The 18,392-nt window shown below is 39.5% G+C and overlaps 1 protein-coding gene across 1 annotated transcript in view; it reads left to right on the forward strand.

Moving 5' to 3' along the window:
- ELAPOR2 (endosome-lysosome associated apoptosis and autophagy regulator family member 2) overlaps positions 1-7,166 on the forward strand; it is a 178,696-nt gene extending 171,530 nt beyond the window's left edge. The window contains exons 20-22 of the mRNA XM_073551299.1: positions 954-1,132; positions 1,972-2,137; positions 4,549-7,166. Coding sequence (XP_073407400.1) covers positions 954-1,132; positions 1,972-2,137; positions 4,549-4,608 — 405 coding nt within the window. The 3' untranslated portion in view covers positions 4,609-7,166. The remainder of the gene's footprint in view (positions 1-953; positions 1,133-1,971; positions 2,138-4,548) is intronic.
- The last annotated feature ends 11,226 nt before the right edge of the window (positions 7,167-18,392 follow it).

Consider the following 18,392-nt stretch of genomic DNA (forward strand, 5'->3'; position numbering starts at 1 on the left):
TATAATCAAATAACATTTCCACTTAGTCAAGAGTCGAATTACAGACCCTAATGTTCTCTTTATAATACAAGGTAAGGCTCGGGGTCATTCTCAGTATTTGTGACACCTAATTTTCCCAGCAATTGAAAAGTTGTTTGCAGTTCATCATCATCATCATCATCATCATCATCATCGTATTCTTGCTAAAAGGGAATTATTCCCCTCCAGACACTGAGTTAGCATACCGAGCTACAGTATAGAAGCATGAGGTAGGGACAGAACAGCCTTTAGAGACTTTTCAAAGATAGGAAATATGTTTCATGCTACATTAGACTTTCCTGCTCTCATATCTTTACCATGTAGCTTATATAATTTTTTCTCCTTTTTTTAATTCCAATATGTATAAATGCATTAAGGAAGCACTCCTCCCATCAAAATTTTTATCCTCTTAATATTTTGCAGTCCTCATATTGTATAGCACTATGTACTGACAATTGCTCATTTTGCCTTTTAACCCATATATTCTTCTCTGTTCCATTAGGTCTATGACATCATGTGATTAGAAACTGACTAGCCGAATCTTTCTAAGCTCCATGTAGAAACAGGAAATCTTTTTCCCTACATGAGTCATCACTGCAAAGTCTTTGGCGGGGGGAGTGGAGCCACTGGTCAGGAGTTGAAGCGGGAGATGACTCATACAGGGAAAATTAACCTCCTGTTTCTACATAGAGCTAAGAAGGATTCAGCTAGTCAGTTTTTAACCACATGATGTCATAGACCTAATGGACTAGTGAATAATTAAATGGGTAGAAGGGAAAAATGAGCAATTGTAAGTACACAGTTCTATATAATATGATGACTGCAATATATTAAGAGAATAAAAACTTTGATGGGAGGAGAGCTTCTTTAATAAATAGGAATTAAAATATTTAAGTTTTAACTTTGGATATTAAAAATGTTGCTTTATATTGAAGGAAACCCATTATGTTTGGAATGAGCCCAAACTCTGCTTGCGAGGCATCTCCCTTCCAGAAAAAAGAACAGCGGCGTGTGAGTCAATAGACTTCTGGCTGAAAGTGGGTGCTGGAATCGGTGCCTTTGTGGCAGTTCTTCTTGTAGCACTGACCTGCTACTTCTGGAAGAAAAATCAGAAGTAAGTATATAGTACTCTATAGTCTGTCTTTTCTTCTGTACCTTATTTCTATGTAGATTTACTAAACTTAATAATAATAATAATAATAATAATAATATTAGTATTATTTACTAAAGTTTATTATGTATAATTTTAATGAATAAATTATATGTCTGTGTTTTATACAGAAATAAAAAAATACCTTATTTTAAAATAGCATTAACTGTTATGTTTTTCAGTTGTGTCACTAGTACACTTTTCAAAATATGGTGAATGAGAGCTAAGTTAAAGGCCTGATAAGACTGCCCGGTCTGCCACTTTTTTGTACATGTTTAATAAGCATGAACACTGAAAGGACGGAGGCCACACAGTGTTCAAAATGACTCAGTTGGCCTCATAATAGTGAAAGGCTTGTTTGGGGTTTCTGTCTCAATCCTGTTTTTTGAGGATTGTGTATGAAGTGAGCCTTAACATGTCTTTTAGTAATCAGATTTAAAAGCAATAAATATAAGTGAACAAATTGTACGACGTAAGTTTCTTACGTTTTAGAGTTTCTGGTAAGTGAATCATATCATCATAATATCTAAAATATGTAATATCTCATCTATTTGTTATCTGTCTGCTATATTGGAGGTTCAGAAAATGACACTGCGCCATGGGAGATGGTATTAGAGAGGTTGTCCATGCTTGACGCAAAGGTATGCATTCATTTTACATGACTGCAACCTACCAAATCATGTTAGCGTGAGTTCCTGGTATTTCTGATGCAAGAGGGCTGGTCACTTGTCCTGGACAACTGCTTGAAATAGTTAAAAATAAAAACAGAAATTAATAAGTCAATGATATCTCTTCATATACAGACTGGAATACAAGTACTCTAAACTTATCATGACCGCTAATTCTAAGGAGTGTGAGCTTCCTGCTCCAGACAGCTGTGCCATAATGGAAGGAGAAGACAATGAAGATGATGTGGTGTATACCAATAAACAGTCATTGTTGGGAAAGCTGAAGTCTCTTGCTACAAAGGTGAGGCTACGTTTACTTTAAAAATCAGTTGTAAAATATTTTATCAGCTTAGTCAATATTCGATGTTGGTAAAGCAAGATCTCTTGCATGAGAGGAACATGTCACAGCACCACTCCAGCGTTTTTTTTTATTGCACCGATGAAGTGGTGCTTTAAATGTAATTCCCTTGGCCCATACTCATCTGCAGCCGCCTTTATCCTTTTCCAGTGTCGCTTCTGTCGGTCTTCAATGAAAAGTCACCTGCCGGCAACTCCAGTGTTTCATGGAGTGCACTGATATTCACTTTTTAAGTATCTCTATGAGAGCCTCATTCTGACCTCGTTCTGGCTTTCATAGACTTGCATTGAGCTCTTGTGATGTAACGTCTGACTTCCGGCCAGTCAGAAGTTACAGGCACACGATGGCACTGCATGTATGAAGCTGCATCAGTAAAAGGTGAAGCCACAGGAAGATGAGTATAAGAATGGAGGCAGGAGGCTTGCGTTTAAAGGGCCACTCCAACACTGAAAAAAAAAACAGCTGAAGTGGTGGTTTAAGTAAATGGCTTTTGGAAAGAGCTCTAACCCAGTCAGTAGCAGCAAGCATAAAATATGTGTAGATGTACATAATGCTTGAAGGGTTTGTCCCATTTTACTTAGTTTTAACCGACAGGCTCAGTGATATATAAAATAATACATTGAGCCTTGCTTACCTTCCCTGGGTCTTCTTTCGCCCTAGGCTTTAAAGGGAACCTGTCACCCCCCAGGGTGTTTTTAACTAAAAGAGCCACCTTCAGCAGCACTAAGGCTGCATTCTGTGGCTCTTCTGTTTCTGACCCCCAGTAGCACCAAAATATAGACTTTTATAAATAGGTTCTCATACCTGCATTCCGTCGCAGAGGTATGGAGTGTCCCTCTGTTTAAGTCACCTCCCAGCTGTCCATCAACCCGCTGTTGCGTCCCTGCGCTGCTTATCTCCGGTGCTGCTGTTTGCATTAGATGCTGCCGGGTGCCAAAATATAGACATTTATAAATAGGTCCTCATACCTGCATTCCAAACACAGAGGTAAGGAGTGTCCCTCTTTTTAAGCCGCCTACCAGCTGTCCATCAACCTCCCTCTATAGTGTCCCTGGACCACCTCCTCCTGTGTTGTTGCCGTTACATGTTGTCGGGTGCCTGCGCTGTGACAACAGCTTTTGGGCATGCGCAGTGCACGCTGCCTGGGAACTGACATCAGGCTATCACGCCTGCGTGTTGCGGAGGCCCCAGCCCCGCAGTGTGAATACTTCATAACACACTGCGGGGCAGGATCTGGGGACTCAGAAACACGCAGGCGCGATAGCCTGATGGCAGTTCCCGGGCAGCGCGCACTGCGCATGCCCGAGAACTGTTGTCACAGCGCAGGCGCCCGACAACATGTAACGGCAACAACACAGAAGGAGGCGGTACAGGGACGCTATAGAGGGGGGTTGATGGACAGCTGGGAGGCGGCTTAAACAGAGGGACACTCCATACCTCTGTGATGGAATGCAGGTATGAGGACCTATTTATGAAAGTCTATATTTTGGCATTAATGGGGGTCAGAAACAGAAGAGCCACCTTCACAGAATGCAGCCTTAGTGCTGCTGAAGGTGGCTCTTTTAGTTAAAAACGCCCTGTGGGGGGGTGTCAGGTTCCCTTTAATGATCGGATTCAGGTGTGATGTCATATTGTTAGCGCTACAACTAATTATTGAGCTCAACTGATGTAGACGACATGAGGTGCTGCTGAGCTTAGTGATTGGCTTCAGCGGTGTTGATGGTACACCGCCCGAGCAGTTGACCAACAAACACTGGGGTAGAGGCAGCACAGGACTCAGAGAGGGTAAGTAAAGTTCAGTTTGTTATTATGCACAAGATTGAGCTTGTAGGTAAAAAAAATAGTAGAATATAGAAAATCCCTATTAAGATAATGAAGTAGGCAAAAAATATAATGCAAAATTTGATGATACGATTTTGCATAACAAGAGGTCATATGTGGCAATGCAGTAAAAAGCAGAGACTTCTCCTTTCTAATTGTACAGCAGATTGGAATTAGCTCATTGGCATGATGTCATTAGGAGATGCCAATGTTCGGCCCTGTAATTCTCATGCAGTACCCTTTGCAGAAGAAATGTAGCATTACATGCCAGCCTTTCATATTAATGGGTGGACCAATTGGAGAATGCCACAATCGGCTCTTTCATAAAAACACTCTTTTGAGGTTCACAAAAGAGGGTCCTGAGAAGGGGTATGAATAGGTAATATGTACAAGAGTAGACATTTAAAATAGCTCCGTTAATGGTCATTTACTACTACATATAGGATTAAAATGTACGCAATCCATAAAAATAAAGTTGTCAATTTTTTAATACAATTTATTGGTAATTGTGCTCAATCTTTGTATTATTACAGGAGAAAGAACACTGCTTTGAATCTGTACATCTGAAATCCTCACGGCCACAAAATATATGAAGTCAGGACGCTGCCTTTCAGACTGTGAAAAACAATTTTTTTTAAGGAAAAAACATATCATAAAAAGAAATCAATATACGGTACCAATGAAGATGAAAAAGGCACTGAAATATCACAACATAGTAAAAATCTTGGCTGCCTTATTACCTGACAGAGTATTTTGCCAAAAATGGAATATGTGGAAGTTTAAAATTCAAGTTCATCTCAGGACGAACGCAGTGATGCTGAAGACGTTTAGCCTGTTGTGCGTTTCTTGTGCATGTTGTGTCCTCTGTTATCCTCTCACCTCCTGACACTTGCTGCATAGATAAAAAAAAAATCTATTTCCCCATCTAGGCTTTAAATCTAAGCAGAAACATAGCAAAAACAGAACATACTTTTTGAAGTGTAGAAGAAGGAAAAATGACAAATAGTGCATTTTACAAAATCAAAAATAAGAACAGTGAATGGAAAACAATCTCAAATATGAAGAAATGCAGGTAGATGGAGGGTTAAAAAAAGGAAGTCCACATACCTCATTGGAGCTCTTTAGCCCATACAAACAGCTGATCATCGAAGGTGCAGAGAGCCAGACCTCCACAGATGTGACATTGATGACACATTCTTAGAATAGTTTATTGATGTTGCGATCCCTGAAGACCCTTCCATATAATCCATCATTGGTTTTCAGATGAACCATGAGAATATAGTTGGTCAATCTAAGCCAACTTTTTAGATGTGAACCTGCAGTTTTTGAGGTTGTTTTGCTCCAATGTTATATTGCAATCTTAAAGAGATAGTATGGGATTAGGAAAAAAGGCCTGCTTTTATCTATATCCATGAACACTCCTTTCTGTGGAATGTGTCTGGTATTGAGACTCCATTCATGTGAACCTCTTAGGCTAGTTTTACACTTGCCGTGTTTTTTTGCAGCCCGTTTTTACGGGCCGTATTGCTGTGATTTTTGCGGTCTCCCGCAAAAACGGGCCGCAAAAAACCTTCTCAGATCGCCTTTTTCCCCCTGTTATAACAAATAGCAGGGAAAAAACGATCCGCAAATATGGTGTACCGCAAAAACAACTTATCGTTGAAATGCGTTGCAGCCGTGTCCGTAAGCCGTGCAAAATATCGAGCAAGCTCGATGTTTTTTCACGGCCGCAAATACGGCCCTCACGGCCATACAGAGCATGGCCTTCCTACTAATTTTTGCAGGCCGATTTTGCGGCCCCATAGAATTCTATTGGGACCGCAAAAATGGCCAGCAAAAATACGCTAAGTGTAAAACCAGCCTTAGAAGGCTCTTACTCAGTTAATAGTATAAATTGTAAGGGTGCACTATGGCTATGTTCACACATTGTGTTTTTGCATTGATAAAACACAGTGGTGACCGAAAATACTTTGCGTTGTGTCACATTTCTCAATGTGTTTTTGCAGCATTTTTACCTGCGATTTCTACCCATATATTTTAACGTTTGAAAAGCACTGCAAAGAACATTTCAACAATTGACTTGCTGTGTCTTGACAAAAATGTGGCAGGGCTCAAAATGCGTGCAGAAAAATACAGTGCATTCATGAGATTTCAGAAAACTCAAAACACAAAAACTCCACATGTGGACATACCCTAATGAAGTAAAATGTAAAAAATTGCAAAGAAATAGTTACCAAAATTTGCACTTTCTGCACTGTGACCCCTCACTATATGAAGATAAATTCTTGCTCATCTGCTTAGCAGAATAAGCTTGCAATGAGCCTAATCTAATAGGGAGGTATGGGAGAATGGACATAGGGTTGAAAGGGAAATGGGGTTATATAATGTTTCTAAAAATTCTTGATGGCAACCATGGTAGGTCACACTCTGTCTGGATATTACAGTAAATATACAGTAAGACATGTTCACCCAGTAACCTATATATGAATAATGTGCAAAAGAAGCTGCTCTGAACCCCAGGCAACAAAGTCAGCCTTGTATATTTAGTCACTGTAAATGCATAATCATTAATCATACATACATTGCAGTCTAAGATTTCAGTAACTGCCCTTTGCTCAATTTAAATAATTTCCCATGAGCTAGTGCCTTGTACTTTCATAAATTCATTAAGACGTATTTTACCCATAATAGCAGTCCTGGATTACAATTAATATTTAAGTCCTGATACTTTTCGTATTTTGGAGCATATTTTTCTTATATCTTTTTAATAGGAGTCTAAAGTCAGTTTTACATGTAACGGTCCAGGTGCCAGCAAAAATATGTGCTGCCATACCTGGAATACCACCCTGGCTTTAAAATGCCATACAATCATGTAGAGCTATTAAATGGCATAACTGATGACGGGTAAAAAATGCTTGAGTTTTAGCAAACAAAATAGCGCCAAATAATACTTAGAGAGAACCTGTCACCATGAAAATACTGTCTAATCTGCAGGCACCATGTTGTAGAGCAGGAGGAGCTGAGGAGATTGTTATATAGTTTTATGAGTAAAGAGTCAGATTAACCTGTGTTTTAATCACTTAAACCTTTGCTCTTTTTGGGGTTTTAAGTCCAGTGGGCGGTCCTATCAGTGACTGACAGCTGTCTATGTATGTACTCTTATACAAGGAAAGCTGGCAGTCACTGATAGGACCGCCCACTGGACCAAAAGATTCAGAAAGAGAAAAGGATTAAATGATTAAAACACAGGATATACTGAATTTTTTTGATAAAACTATATATTAATCTGCTCAGCTCTTCTTGCTCTATAACACGCTGTTGGAAGATTATACTGTATTTTAATGGTAACAGGTTGCCTTTAAATTCAACAAAATGAAAGTCACTGGTTAGATTCGGATTTCTACCAACCGTTGTTCTCTATGGGAGACAAAAATCAAAGTTAATGTAGATTGTGGATCAGTTTTGCCATTTTTTTTACAGTTAAACTATCTTACCATATGTTGCCATCAGTGTGTGTGCAACCTGTTTACTAAAATGACAGCTAGCCTTATGCTTTAGATAGCTGCTGACTGAAAGTTACCTCTGTCGACACGTGCACACTCAGGTCGATGGAGCAAGCATGCCTTCTAAATGGGTAGGCGACAGTAAGCTGCTGCAGTTTTGACATCCAACTGCACACTGCTTTCCCCTGCCGTCAGAAGAGAGTTTGAAATCGATGCGTTTGGTAGACATTAATCTAAAGTGTACAGCCAGCTTAAGATACAAATATCACAGATTTAGGCTTTTTCAGGAGCAGATGTCAATCATGTCATTAGTTAGCTTTCTTTTTTGCCTTCCTATTTATCTAGGGAATAATTACAGAATATTTAAATACACTATATATAAATATCTAAAATCTAAAAAAACCCTGTTGTGTTGCAGTTGGTGTACATTTTGTTTTGGAGTGGAGTATAGTTTTGTGTTTTTCTAATTATACATTTATGATTTATTGTTAAAGATTCTGTCATTTTAAATAAATAGTTTTTTTCTTGTTTCAAAGTTAATTTATTGCTCTCATCACAATGAGTATTTCTCCCACTAGAAAATGTTTCTGTTGTATGTAGCGTGTTCTTTTTCTTACATTGTTCGACATTTTTATGTGTGAAGGATAATTCTTTTTATAGGCTTGTCCTGCTCGACATATTATATATGGCAGTTTCACTTTATCAGTACTGACATATTGTTTAATAAAAAGCCTTTGGTTGTCTAGATATTGTGCTAATTTTACAGCCCACATTGTGTTCACTTTTGTGTGTCTACATTTCAGGTTTTCTAAAATTGCAAGAACTGCAAGCATTTCTATCTGGCTTTAGTTCACAGTGGTTTGACTTTCTGTATCCTTAGAGCACGGTCCCCAACCTTTCTTAGTATGGGAGCCACAACGAGAACATGGTATAAAGACAGGAAAAAAGCACACCGGGACTTTGTGCCCTTTCACTTAGGGTTCTTTTTCACTTGCTGTGCTTTTGCGGGGCGTTTTTGCGGCCCCAATACATTTCTATGGGGCCGCAAAAATGGCCCGCAAAAATTCATCGGAGCACCATGCGCCGTACGGCTGTGAGGGCCGTATATACGGCTGTAAAAAAATATCGAGCTTGCGTGATATTTTTCATGGCTTACGGACACGGCAGCGATAGATTTCAGTGGTGCTACAAAAACAACGGTAGGTTGTTTTTGCGGTACACCGTATTTGCAGAATGAGGTATTTTTCCCACCAATTGGTTAGAACAGGGAAAAACGGCAATCCGAGAAGGTTTTTTTGCTGCCCGTTTTTGCGGGAGACTGTAAGAATCATGACAATATAGCCCGCAAAAACGGGCTGCAAAAATCACGGGAAGTGTAAAAGAAGCCTTATACTGTATGCAGGACACATATACTTGTATACATGATGGGCCACTCTACGCTCATTCTAAATTCTTACCACACTGTTGCATCCGGCTCCTAGCACATCTCTAACTGGCAGTATAAATCAATCTTTTGGCACTATAGAAATAAAAAATATTATTATAATCTTTGTCTTACCATATTTAACCCCTGCATCCAGTAAGTGATTGCCCAGATGTGCTGTTTTGTGCGAAGTTACTCAGGTAAGTCACAATCTCGAGATCTGCTCTTCATAGCTGTTTGCTAGCCCTTGTGTTCATGCACCAAGCTGGAAGACAGCTGTGACCACAAATTATTGGTTCTGCGAGCCACATGTGGCTCCCGAGCCACAGGTTAAGGTACACCTGCCTTAGAGACTTAAACAGGTAAATCTCATGGTGGGCCCTATGTAGGGGTGTCCTTATGTGAGCAGTAGTTGGCACAATACCCTTGATTTACTATGTAATTCATGTAACAAACTGCCCTCTGTGATATTATATCATAGAATGGTAGAGTTAGAAGGGATCTCCAGGGTCATTGTGTCCAACCCCCTGCTCAATGCAGGATTCACTAAACCATCTCAGACAGATGTCTGTTCTCCTTGAATACTTCCAATGAAGGGAAACTCACCACTTCTTGTGGCAGCCCGTTCCACTTATTGTTCACAGTCACTGTCAAAAAGTTTTTTCTAATATTTAATCTGTATCTTCTGCCTTTCAGTTTCATTCCATTGCTTCTTGTGTTCCCATGTGCAGATATGAATAAGGATGATCCTTCTATACTGTGACATCCCTTTAGATATTTGTGGATGGTTATTAAGTCTCCTCGTAGCCTTATTTTTTGCAAGCTAAACATTCCCAGATCCTTTAACTATTCCCTGTGGGACATACTTTGCAGTCAGCTCACCATCCTGGTAGCTCTTCTCTGTATTTGTATTTCTCTGGATTTGCTCCAATTTTTCAATGTGTTTTTTAAAATGTGGTGCCCAGAACATCAGGGCACAGTATTCCAGATGAGGCCTGACCAAGGAGGAGTAGAGGGGGAAAATTACTTCACATGATCTAGACTATACGCTTCTCTTAATACATCCCCAAACTGTGTTCGCTTTTTTTTGCTGTTGCATCACATTGTTGACTCATGTGCAGTCTGTGATCTATTAGTATACTCAAGTCTTTTTCACAATGTGTTTTTGCTTAGTTTTGTTCCTCACTTTCTGTAGATGTAATTTTCATTTTTCTTGCCCAGATGTAGAATCTTGCATTTCTCCATGTTAAATACCATTCTATTAGTCGCTGCCCATTGTTCAAGCTTATCTAGATCCTTCTGAATCCTTTCTCTGTGTTCTTTAATGTTAACTATCGCATGTAGCTTTGCATTGTCTGCAAATTTGATTAGTTTACCTTCAGTTCCCTTATCTAGATCATTTATAAAAATGTTGAACAACACTGAGGACAGGACAGAGCCTTGTGGTACCCTACTTGAAACACTCTTACAATTGGATGTGCAACTATTTATTACCACTCCTTGAGTACGATCACTGAGCCAGTTATGAATACACCTAATCATAGCCTTGTCAATCCCATACTGGGTGATTTTTTCAGTATAGAAGTAGAGGTAAATTTGTGACTGAGGGTAGTGTAATATTTGCTTGTAGCTGAATGGTCGTCTACCAGAGTTAATGTTTCTAGTGTGCCCATAGCATCCCAGTCCGATACTGGACTTAATTATGAATTATCAATATTCCACTTATATAAGTGCACTTTTTTTGTGTGACTTTGTAAGACCTTCAAAGGAAATGTTCAGATTAATTAACTTTAGTGGGGTTCCTTACAATTGAGATTTTGATCACTAATCTTAGCAAATGGTCATCAATATTATAATGGGGAGGATCTGACACTCCGCACTCCCACCATTGAACTGTTTGCGGCTCCAGTGGTAGCAAGATGTAAAAAGTGCACAGATAGGCACATCCTCACTCCGTACACTGTGTAGTGGCTGTTCTTGGGTACTGAAACTCAGCTCCTATTGAAGCAGCTCATTATACAAAATGTTTTTCTCCTTTATAAAAACTGGGGAATAGCAAATCCCAGCTAAACACCGTAATAATCAACTGGACTCTTCTGCTTCTGTTTATATCAGTTCTGCAAATGATATGCTTTGCACATGTATAACATTTTCCTGGTCCTAAAACAAGACAGACAAACACAGATGTGAAACCACCCTATGTTACTAACAAGGCTAAGAACTTTGTAAAGTGTATTAGTTTAGGCAAGCGTCTGCACACTAAACAACCCTTATATCTGTTATCATGCACTCAAGAATAATGGTCTTAAAGCTGTCTGGTACCTTAAACTGTTTCTTAGGGTGCTTTCACATTGCGTTCCAGCACTCATTCGGTCGCCTCGTTGGGGCTCATGTTTGAACCCCCACAAAACCGAATTTGTATGTGCTGATGGGGCCATAGACTATAATGGTACCGGATGAGGGAACGTGCGCACTGCCGTGCATCATTTTCATGTGTGTATGCCTACTAGAGGTGGTCACTCGGACATGCTAGATTGGGTCTGAGTGTCCGCCTCCAGTAAGTACTGTGGGTTCGGAAAGTATTCAGACCCCTTTAAATTTTTCACTCTTTGTTTCATTATAACAATTTGGTAGATTCAAGAAAGTTCATTTTTTTCTCATTAATGTACACTCTGCACCCTATCTTGACTGAAAAAACCCAGAAAGGTAGAAATTATTACACATTTATTAAAAAAGAAAAACTGAAATATCACGTGGTCATAAGTATTCAGGCCCTTTGCTCAGACACTCATATTTAAATCACATGCTGTCCATTTCCTTGTGATTCTCCTTCAGATGGTTCTACTCCTTCATTGGAGTTCAGCTGTGTTAAATTAAACTGATAGGACTTGATTTGGAAAGGCAGACACCTGTCTGTGTAAGACCTCACAGTGCATGTCAGACCAAATGAGAATCATGAGTTCAAAGGAACTGGCCAAATACGCTCAGAGAAAGAATTGTGGCAAGGCACAGATCTGGCCAAGGAAACAAAAGAATTTCTGCAGTACACAAGGTTCCTAAGAGCACAGTGGCCTCCATAATCCTTAAATGGAAGAAATTTTGGACCACCAGAGGTCTTCCTAGACCAGGCCATCCAGCCAAACTGAGCAATCGTGGGAGAAGAGCCTTGCTGAGAGAGGTAAAGAAGAACCCTAAGATCACTGTGGCTGAGCTCCACAGATGCAGTAGGGAGATGGGAGAAAGTTCCACAAAGTCAACTATCACTGCAGCCCTCCACCAGTCGGGCCTTTATGGCAGAGTGGCCCGGCGGAAGCCTCTCCTCAGTGCCAGACATATGAAAGCCTGCATAGAGTTTGCTAAAAGACACATGAAGGACTCCCAGATTATGAGAAATAAGATTCTCTGGTCAGTTATATTTCTGGATTCAAATGAGGTTTATTGTACTAACAGAAAATGTGCAATCTGCATTTTAACAAAATTTGACTGGTGCAAAAGTATGGGCACCTCAACATAAAAGTGACATTAATATTTTGTAGATCCTCCTTTTGCAAAAATAACAGCCTCTAGTCGCTTCCTGTAGCTATTAATGAGTTCCTGGATCTTGGATGAAGGTATTTGTGACCATTCCTGTTTACAAAACAATTCCAGTTCAGTTAAGTTTGATGGTCGCCGAGCATGGACAGCCCACTTCAAATCATCCCATAGATGTTCAATGATATTCAGGTCTGGGGACTGGGATGGCCATTCCAGAACATTGTAATTGTTCCTCTGCATGAATGACTGTATGTGGCCATCATGAATGCCACATGCCCCTTGTAGTGTTTCTGTCATCTATTTCTGGTCAAAGCTTCCAATTTTCCCAAAACAGTCATAATACCTCCCCAAACAAGCCGCTGATGATAGATCTGTTACTTTAGGCGTCTTTGCAACTAATTCTGGCAACAAACAGATCCACAATCCAGGTCTCACTAGATCTGGGACACTTCAGGCAATGGAGAATATTTTCATGACTAATTTAATGCAGCCTCATTTATCTCACTGAGGACACTTAATTCAACAACTGGAACTAAATCACAGCCTTTTCTAGTAGAAGAATGAACTGCCTTATTAAAACATTTGCAGTTTACTTATTTCACATTTTTATTCTCATTATCTATTAATCCAATTCATTACTTTTTAGCTGCTTTCATTTAAATGAGCTCTGGATGAAAATGTGTGCTGAAACTGAGCCCAGTGATGCATTATTATAATATTTCTTATTGAATATAATTGCCATAACTTGAGAAAATGTTAATATATATGTAAATCAAGCCTGGTCACAGTTGTGCTCCTAAAAGGGACGGATAAATAAAAAAATGAAGGCTGCGGTAATAAATCACTTGTTTGAAATTTCATTTAATCGCAGTTTAACTAAGCTGAGTGAATGTAAAATGCGAAAGTGGTAATATTTAATTTTGTTAATTTAGGAAAGCGACATCATATCTTTTCTCCACTAGAAGGCAGCATTTTCATTTCTATGATTCTTTTACTTATTTATAGTAGTCGGTTCCTGTGATTTATACCATTCAGAAAATCACAGTTTATTCCTTAATGGGTCAACATTACAATAACATTTTATATTATATAACGTCAACTTTTTTTTCCTTTCGCATGATTTTAGATATGAAAAAAACCCAATGTGTAATATTTAATCATATTATGTATCTTGATTTAATTTGTGAATATAGACATGCCAAATATATCAGAGCTCAATTTTTTTTTTTTTAATCTAGTTTGGTATCACAATGACCTGTTTGTAGTTTATCACAGGATGCAGATTACCCTATTGCAATAATTTAACATGAAGCTCTGCCTTTGATAGTTTTCTCTAATTTATCATCATTACCTTTTGTGTTATTTTCACTTGGTGTAAAAAAATAAAATAACGGATCACATTGGATAGATAATAACTCCATAGAATTAATGTTCGGGTCCTTGTTCCATCATGGCTTATGTATGATACAATGTGTGTATTTTCGCACCGATTCCTCAGTGTCTGTTTCCCATATGTGTCAGTAGCTACAATAAGAAGACAAAGGCCTAAAAAGGGCCCTTTTGTCCTACACTCAGAGGGGATTAGTGAGTTTCCAGCCTTTATTGTGAGGAATAGCTCCGCAGACTGCACAATTCCATACATAGGCATGTACAGCCCGGACAGCATATGCAGAAGATGCAATCTACCATACATTATTATTCATAAAATAGAGGACTCAGAAATGGGGAAACATTCCTCAATATTTTTATCAGGAAATGATCAACCATGTGCTGCGATCTGATCCTTATTTTGATGTAAAAAGACATATCTCCCATGAAAGGAGCCTTATTCGCTATTCTGGCAGTCAAAAGAGCAACCGATCTGACAAAGAAAGAAGTTGCTTGCTCTGTTGTTTCCACGGTAACATCAACATACTCGCACGCATGAACTTTTGGATATGTGACCTTTACTCATGAGAACACATTCAGTGCAGTTTACAATAACAGAATATCCAAGTCTGCAAAGTCTACTGCAGTTAGGAGACTGTAAAGTATTCAAGAATATAGAACAAGGTGTAAGTCAGCAAATCGCATTGTTATGTTTTTATTATTACCACTCGCAGTAGAAAACTGTAAGCGAGCATGTACGTTATTGTATATAGAGGAAAATGTATCATGAATCCCTAAATTTGTATGAAGGGAAAAAGAGCATTCAAAGCTCCTTATCAGAGCAATGCTCCGACTCCTGCAAATATATCTCTTAGTACTAATTAGTACAGAATTGTTACAAATACAGCCCTGGCAACAATTAAGAGACCACTGCACAGTTTTATAAAAATCAGCTTCTCTCCATGTCTGACAGCCATTCCATTCCAGTGTCAGTTGAATTCCAACCAGAGAACACCTCATTCTACTTAATATGCTTCTGATTAGGTGATCACCTGAACCAAATCTTATTTAACGAAGGAAAGTATAAAAAATACCCTGCTGTGGTGTTCACAATCCTCTTGTAATAGGACAAGCTGATGGCAAAACAAGTGTGCTAGTTATATCCCTAAAGTAATAGGAATAAAACAATAACTTTCAACCATGCCAAAGGAGTTGAAAAGAAAAGTCTTGAGTGAGGAAAAGAAGGGCTCAATTCTGGCTTTAATAGCAGAGAGATACAGTGAGTTTCATGTTGCCTCCATCCTTAAAATTTCTAAGATGGCAGTCCATTACAACAAGGATAAGCAGCAGACATTGGGGACAACAAAGCTACAGACCGGCAGAGGGTAAAAATGACTCTCCACTGACCGGGATGACCGTCACCTTATTCAAATGTCATTCAGCAACTGCAGGACAACATCAAGTGACCTACAAAAGGAATGGCGAATGGCAGCTGGGGTGTAGTGCATGGCAAGAACAGTTTGTAGCAGGCTTCTAGAGGCAGGGCTCAAGTCATGTAAAGCTAGAAAAAAGCCTTTCACCAGTGAGAAGCAAAGGAGAGCCAGGCTTAAGTTTGCCAAAGACCATAAGGATTGACCATAGAGGACAGGAGTAAGGTAATCTTCTCTGAGGAGTCTAATTTTCAGCTTTGCCCAACATCTGGTCATCTAATGGTTAGATGGAGACCTGGAGAGGCCACAGTGTCTCTCACCCACTGTGAAATTTGGTGGAGGACCGGTGATGATCTGGGGATGCTTCAGCAAGGCTGGAACTGGGCAGGTTAATCTTTGCGAAGGACACATAAATTAAGCTGCATACAAGGTTATCCTGGAAAAACAGTTGATTCCTTCTGCTCAGGCAATGTTCCCCAACTCTAAGGACAGTTTTTTTCAGCAGGACAATGCGCCATGCCACACAGCTAGGTCAGTCAATGTGTGGATGAAGGACCACCACATCAAATCCCTGTCATGACCAGCCCAATCTCCAGACCTGAACCCCATTGAAAACCTCTGGAATGTAATCAAGAGGAACATAAATAGTCACAAGCCATCAAACAAAGAAGAACTGCTTAAATTTTTGTACCAGGAGTGGCAAAAGGTCACCCAAAAGCAGTGTGAAAGACTGGTGGAAAGCATGCCAAGACGCATGGAAGCTGTGATTACAAATCATGGTTATTCCACAAAATATTGATTTCTGAAATCTTCCTGAGTTAAAATATTAGTATTGTTGTTTCTTAATGATTAAGAACTTGTTTTCTTAGCATTATTTGAGGTCTGCAAGCACTGCATTTTTTTGTTATTTTAACCATTTTTCTTTTTCTGAAAATAAATACAACATTTTTGTCAGTAGCTTATAGAATAAAAGAGCAATTTACATTTTACTCAAAAATATACCAATAAAGAGAATAATCAGACAAACTGAAAATTTTGCAGTGGTCTCTTAATATTTGCCAGAGCTGAAGATTTTTTGTAGAGCTAGGAAGTGAAGCACAGGGTTAGATACAGTTAATATGTTTGGGACCAGCCAGCATGGGCAAGGTAGCTTTAAATAAAGGGAAACATTTCCCGGTTAGCTAGAGTTGCAGATTAGATTTCAGATTGATAAAATGTTAGCAGGAGTTCAAGGCCATATGGCTGGAGGGCACAAGAAGTATGAACTGTTTGGCTGTATGAAAACGTCAGCAACTGTCTTCAGTGGACATTTCTGTAACGTCTGGAGCCTATGGCCTGAACTAGGCTCTGGGAAGTATGCCTTGCTCCCTTCCAACAAGTGGAAGCTGGATAGGGAAATGCGTGAGGGACACGAGATGGGTCTTATGAAAACGTACTGGGCTGTAACATCAATTGAACTCAGACTGTTAAGTAAAGTTAGACTCTTTGATAAGAAGTGAGTGTCCCCTGATTTGTGTGCAGCAGATCCTGGATCAGAGGCTGTGGATGCAGCTGAGGCCTCTGGTCTGAAAGTGAGTGCACCGCATGATGTTGATGAACAGGGACACTGTTTATTTGTGGGGTACCAGGGTGTGGGAATGCAGCCACTTGACACTGACTACCACCATGTGCACTATATATATATATATATATATATATATATATACAGTCATATGTTAAAGTTTGGGCACCCCTATTAATGTTAACCTTTTTTCTTTATAACAATTTTGGTTTTTGCAACAGCTATTTCAGTTTCATATATCTAATAACTGATGGACTCAGTTATATTTCTGGATTCAAATGAGGTTTATTGTACTAACGGAAAATGTGCAATCTGCATTTAAACAAAATTTGACCGGTGCAAAAGTATGGGCACCTCAACATAAAAGTGACATTAATATTTCGTAGATCCTCCTTTTGCAAAAATAACAGCCTCTAGTTGCTTCCTGTAGCTATTAATGAGTTCCTGGATCCTGGATGAAGGTATTTGTGACCATTCCTGCTTACAAAACAATTCCAGTTCAGTTAAGTTTGATGGTCGCCGAGCATGGACAGCCCGCTTCAAATCATCCCACAGATGTTCAATGATATTCAGGTCTGGGGACTGGGATGGCCATTCCAGAACATTATAATTGTTCCTCTGCATGAATGCCTGAGTAGATTTGGTGCGGTGTTTTGGATTATTGTCTTGCTGAAATATCCATCTACTGCGTAACTTCAACTTCGTCAATGATTCTTGCACATTATTGTCAAGAATCTGCTGATACTGAGTTGAATCCATGCCACCCTCAACTTTAACAAGATTCCCGGTGCCGGCATTGGCCACACAGCCCCAAAGCATGATGGAACCTCCACCAAATTTTACTATGGGTAGCAAGTGTTTTTCTTGGAATGCTGTGTTTTTTAGCCTCCGTGCATAACGCCTTTTTGTATGACCAAACAACTCAATCTTTGTTTCATCAGTCCACAGGACCTTCTTCCAAAATGTAACTGGCTTGTCCAAATGTGCTTTTGCATACCTCAGGCGACTCTGTTTGTGGCGTGCTTGCAGAAACGGCTTCTTTCGCATCACTCTCCCATACAGCTTCTCCTTGTGCAAAGTGCGCTGTATTGTTGACCGATGCACAGTGACACCATCTGCAGCAAGATGATGCTGCAGGTCTTTGGAGGTGGTCTGTGGATTGTCCTTGAATGTTCTCACCATTCTTCTTCTCTGCCTTTCTGATATTTTTCTTGGCCTGCCACTTCTGGTCTTAACAAGAACTGTACCTGTGTTCTTCCATTTCCTTACTATGTTCCTCACAGTGGAAACTGACAGGTTAAATCTCTGAGACAACTTTTTGTGTCCTTCCCCTGAAAAGCTATGTTGAATAATCTTGGTTTTCAGATCATTTGAGAGTTGTTTTGAGGAGCCCATGATGCCACTCTTCATAGGAGAATCAAATAGGAGAACTACTTGCAAGTGGCCACCTTAAATACCTTTTCTCATGATGTGATACACCTGGCTATGAAGTGCAAAGCTCAATGAGGTTACAAAACCAATTTAGTGCTTCAGGAAGTCAGTAAAAAGTAGTTAGGAG

The sequence above is a fragment of the Dendrobates tinctorius genome, unplaced genomic scaffold (genome assembly GCF_039654945.1).
Source record: "Dendrobates tinctorius isolate UK_male_01 unplaced genomic scaffold, ASM3965494v1 ptg000174l, whole genome shotgun sequence".
Lineage (NCBI taxonomy): Eukaryota > Metazoa > Chordata > Amphibia > Anura > Dendrobatidae > Dendrobates > Dendrobates tinctorius.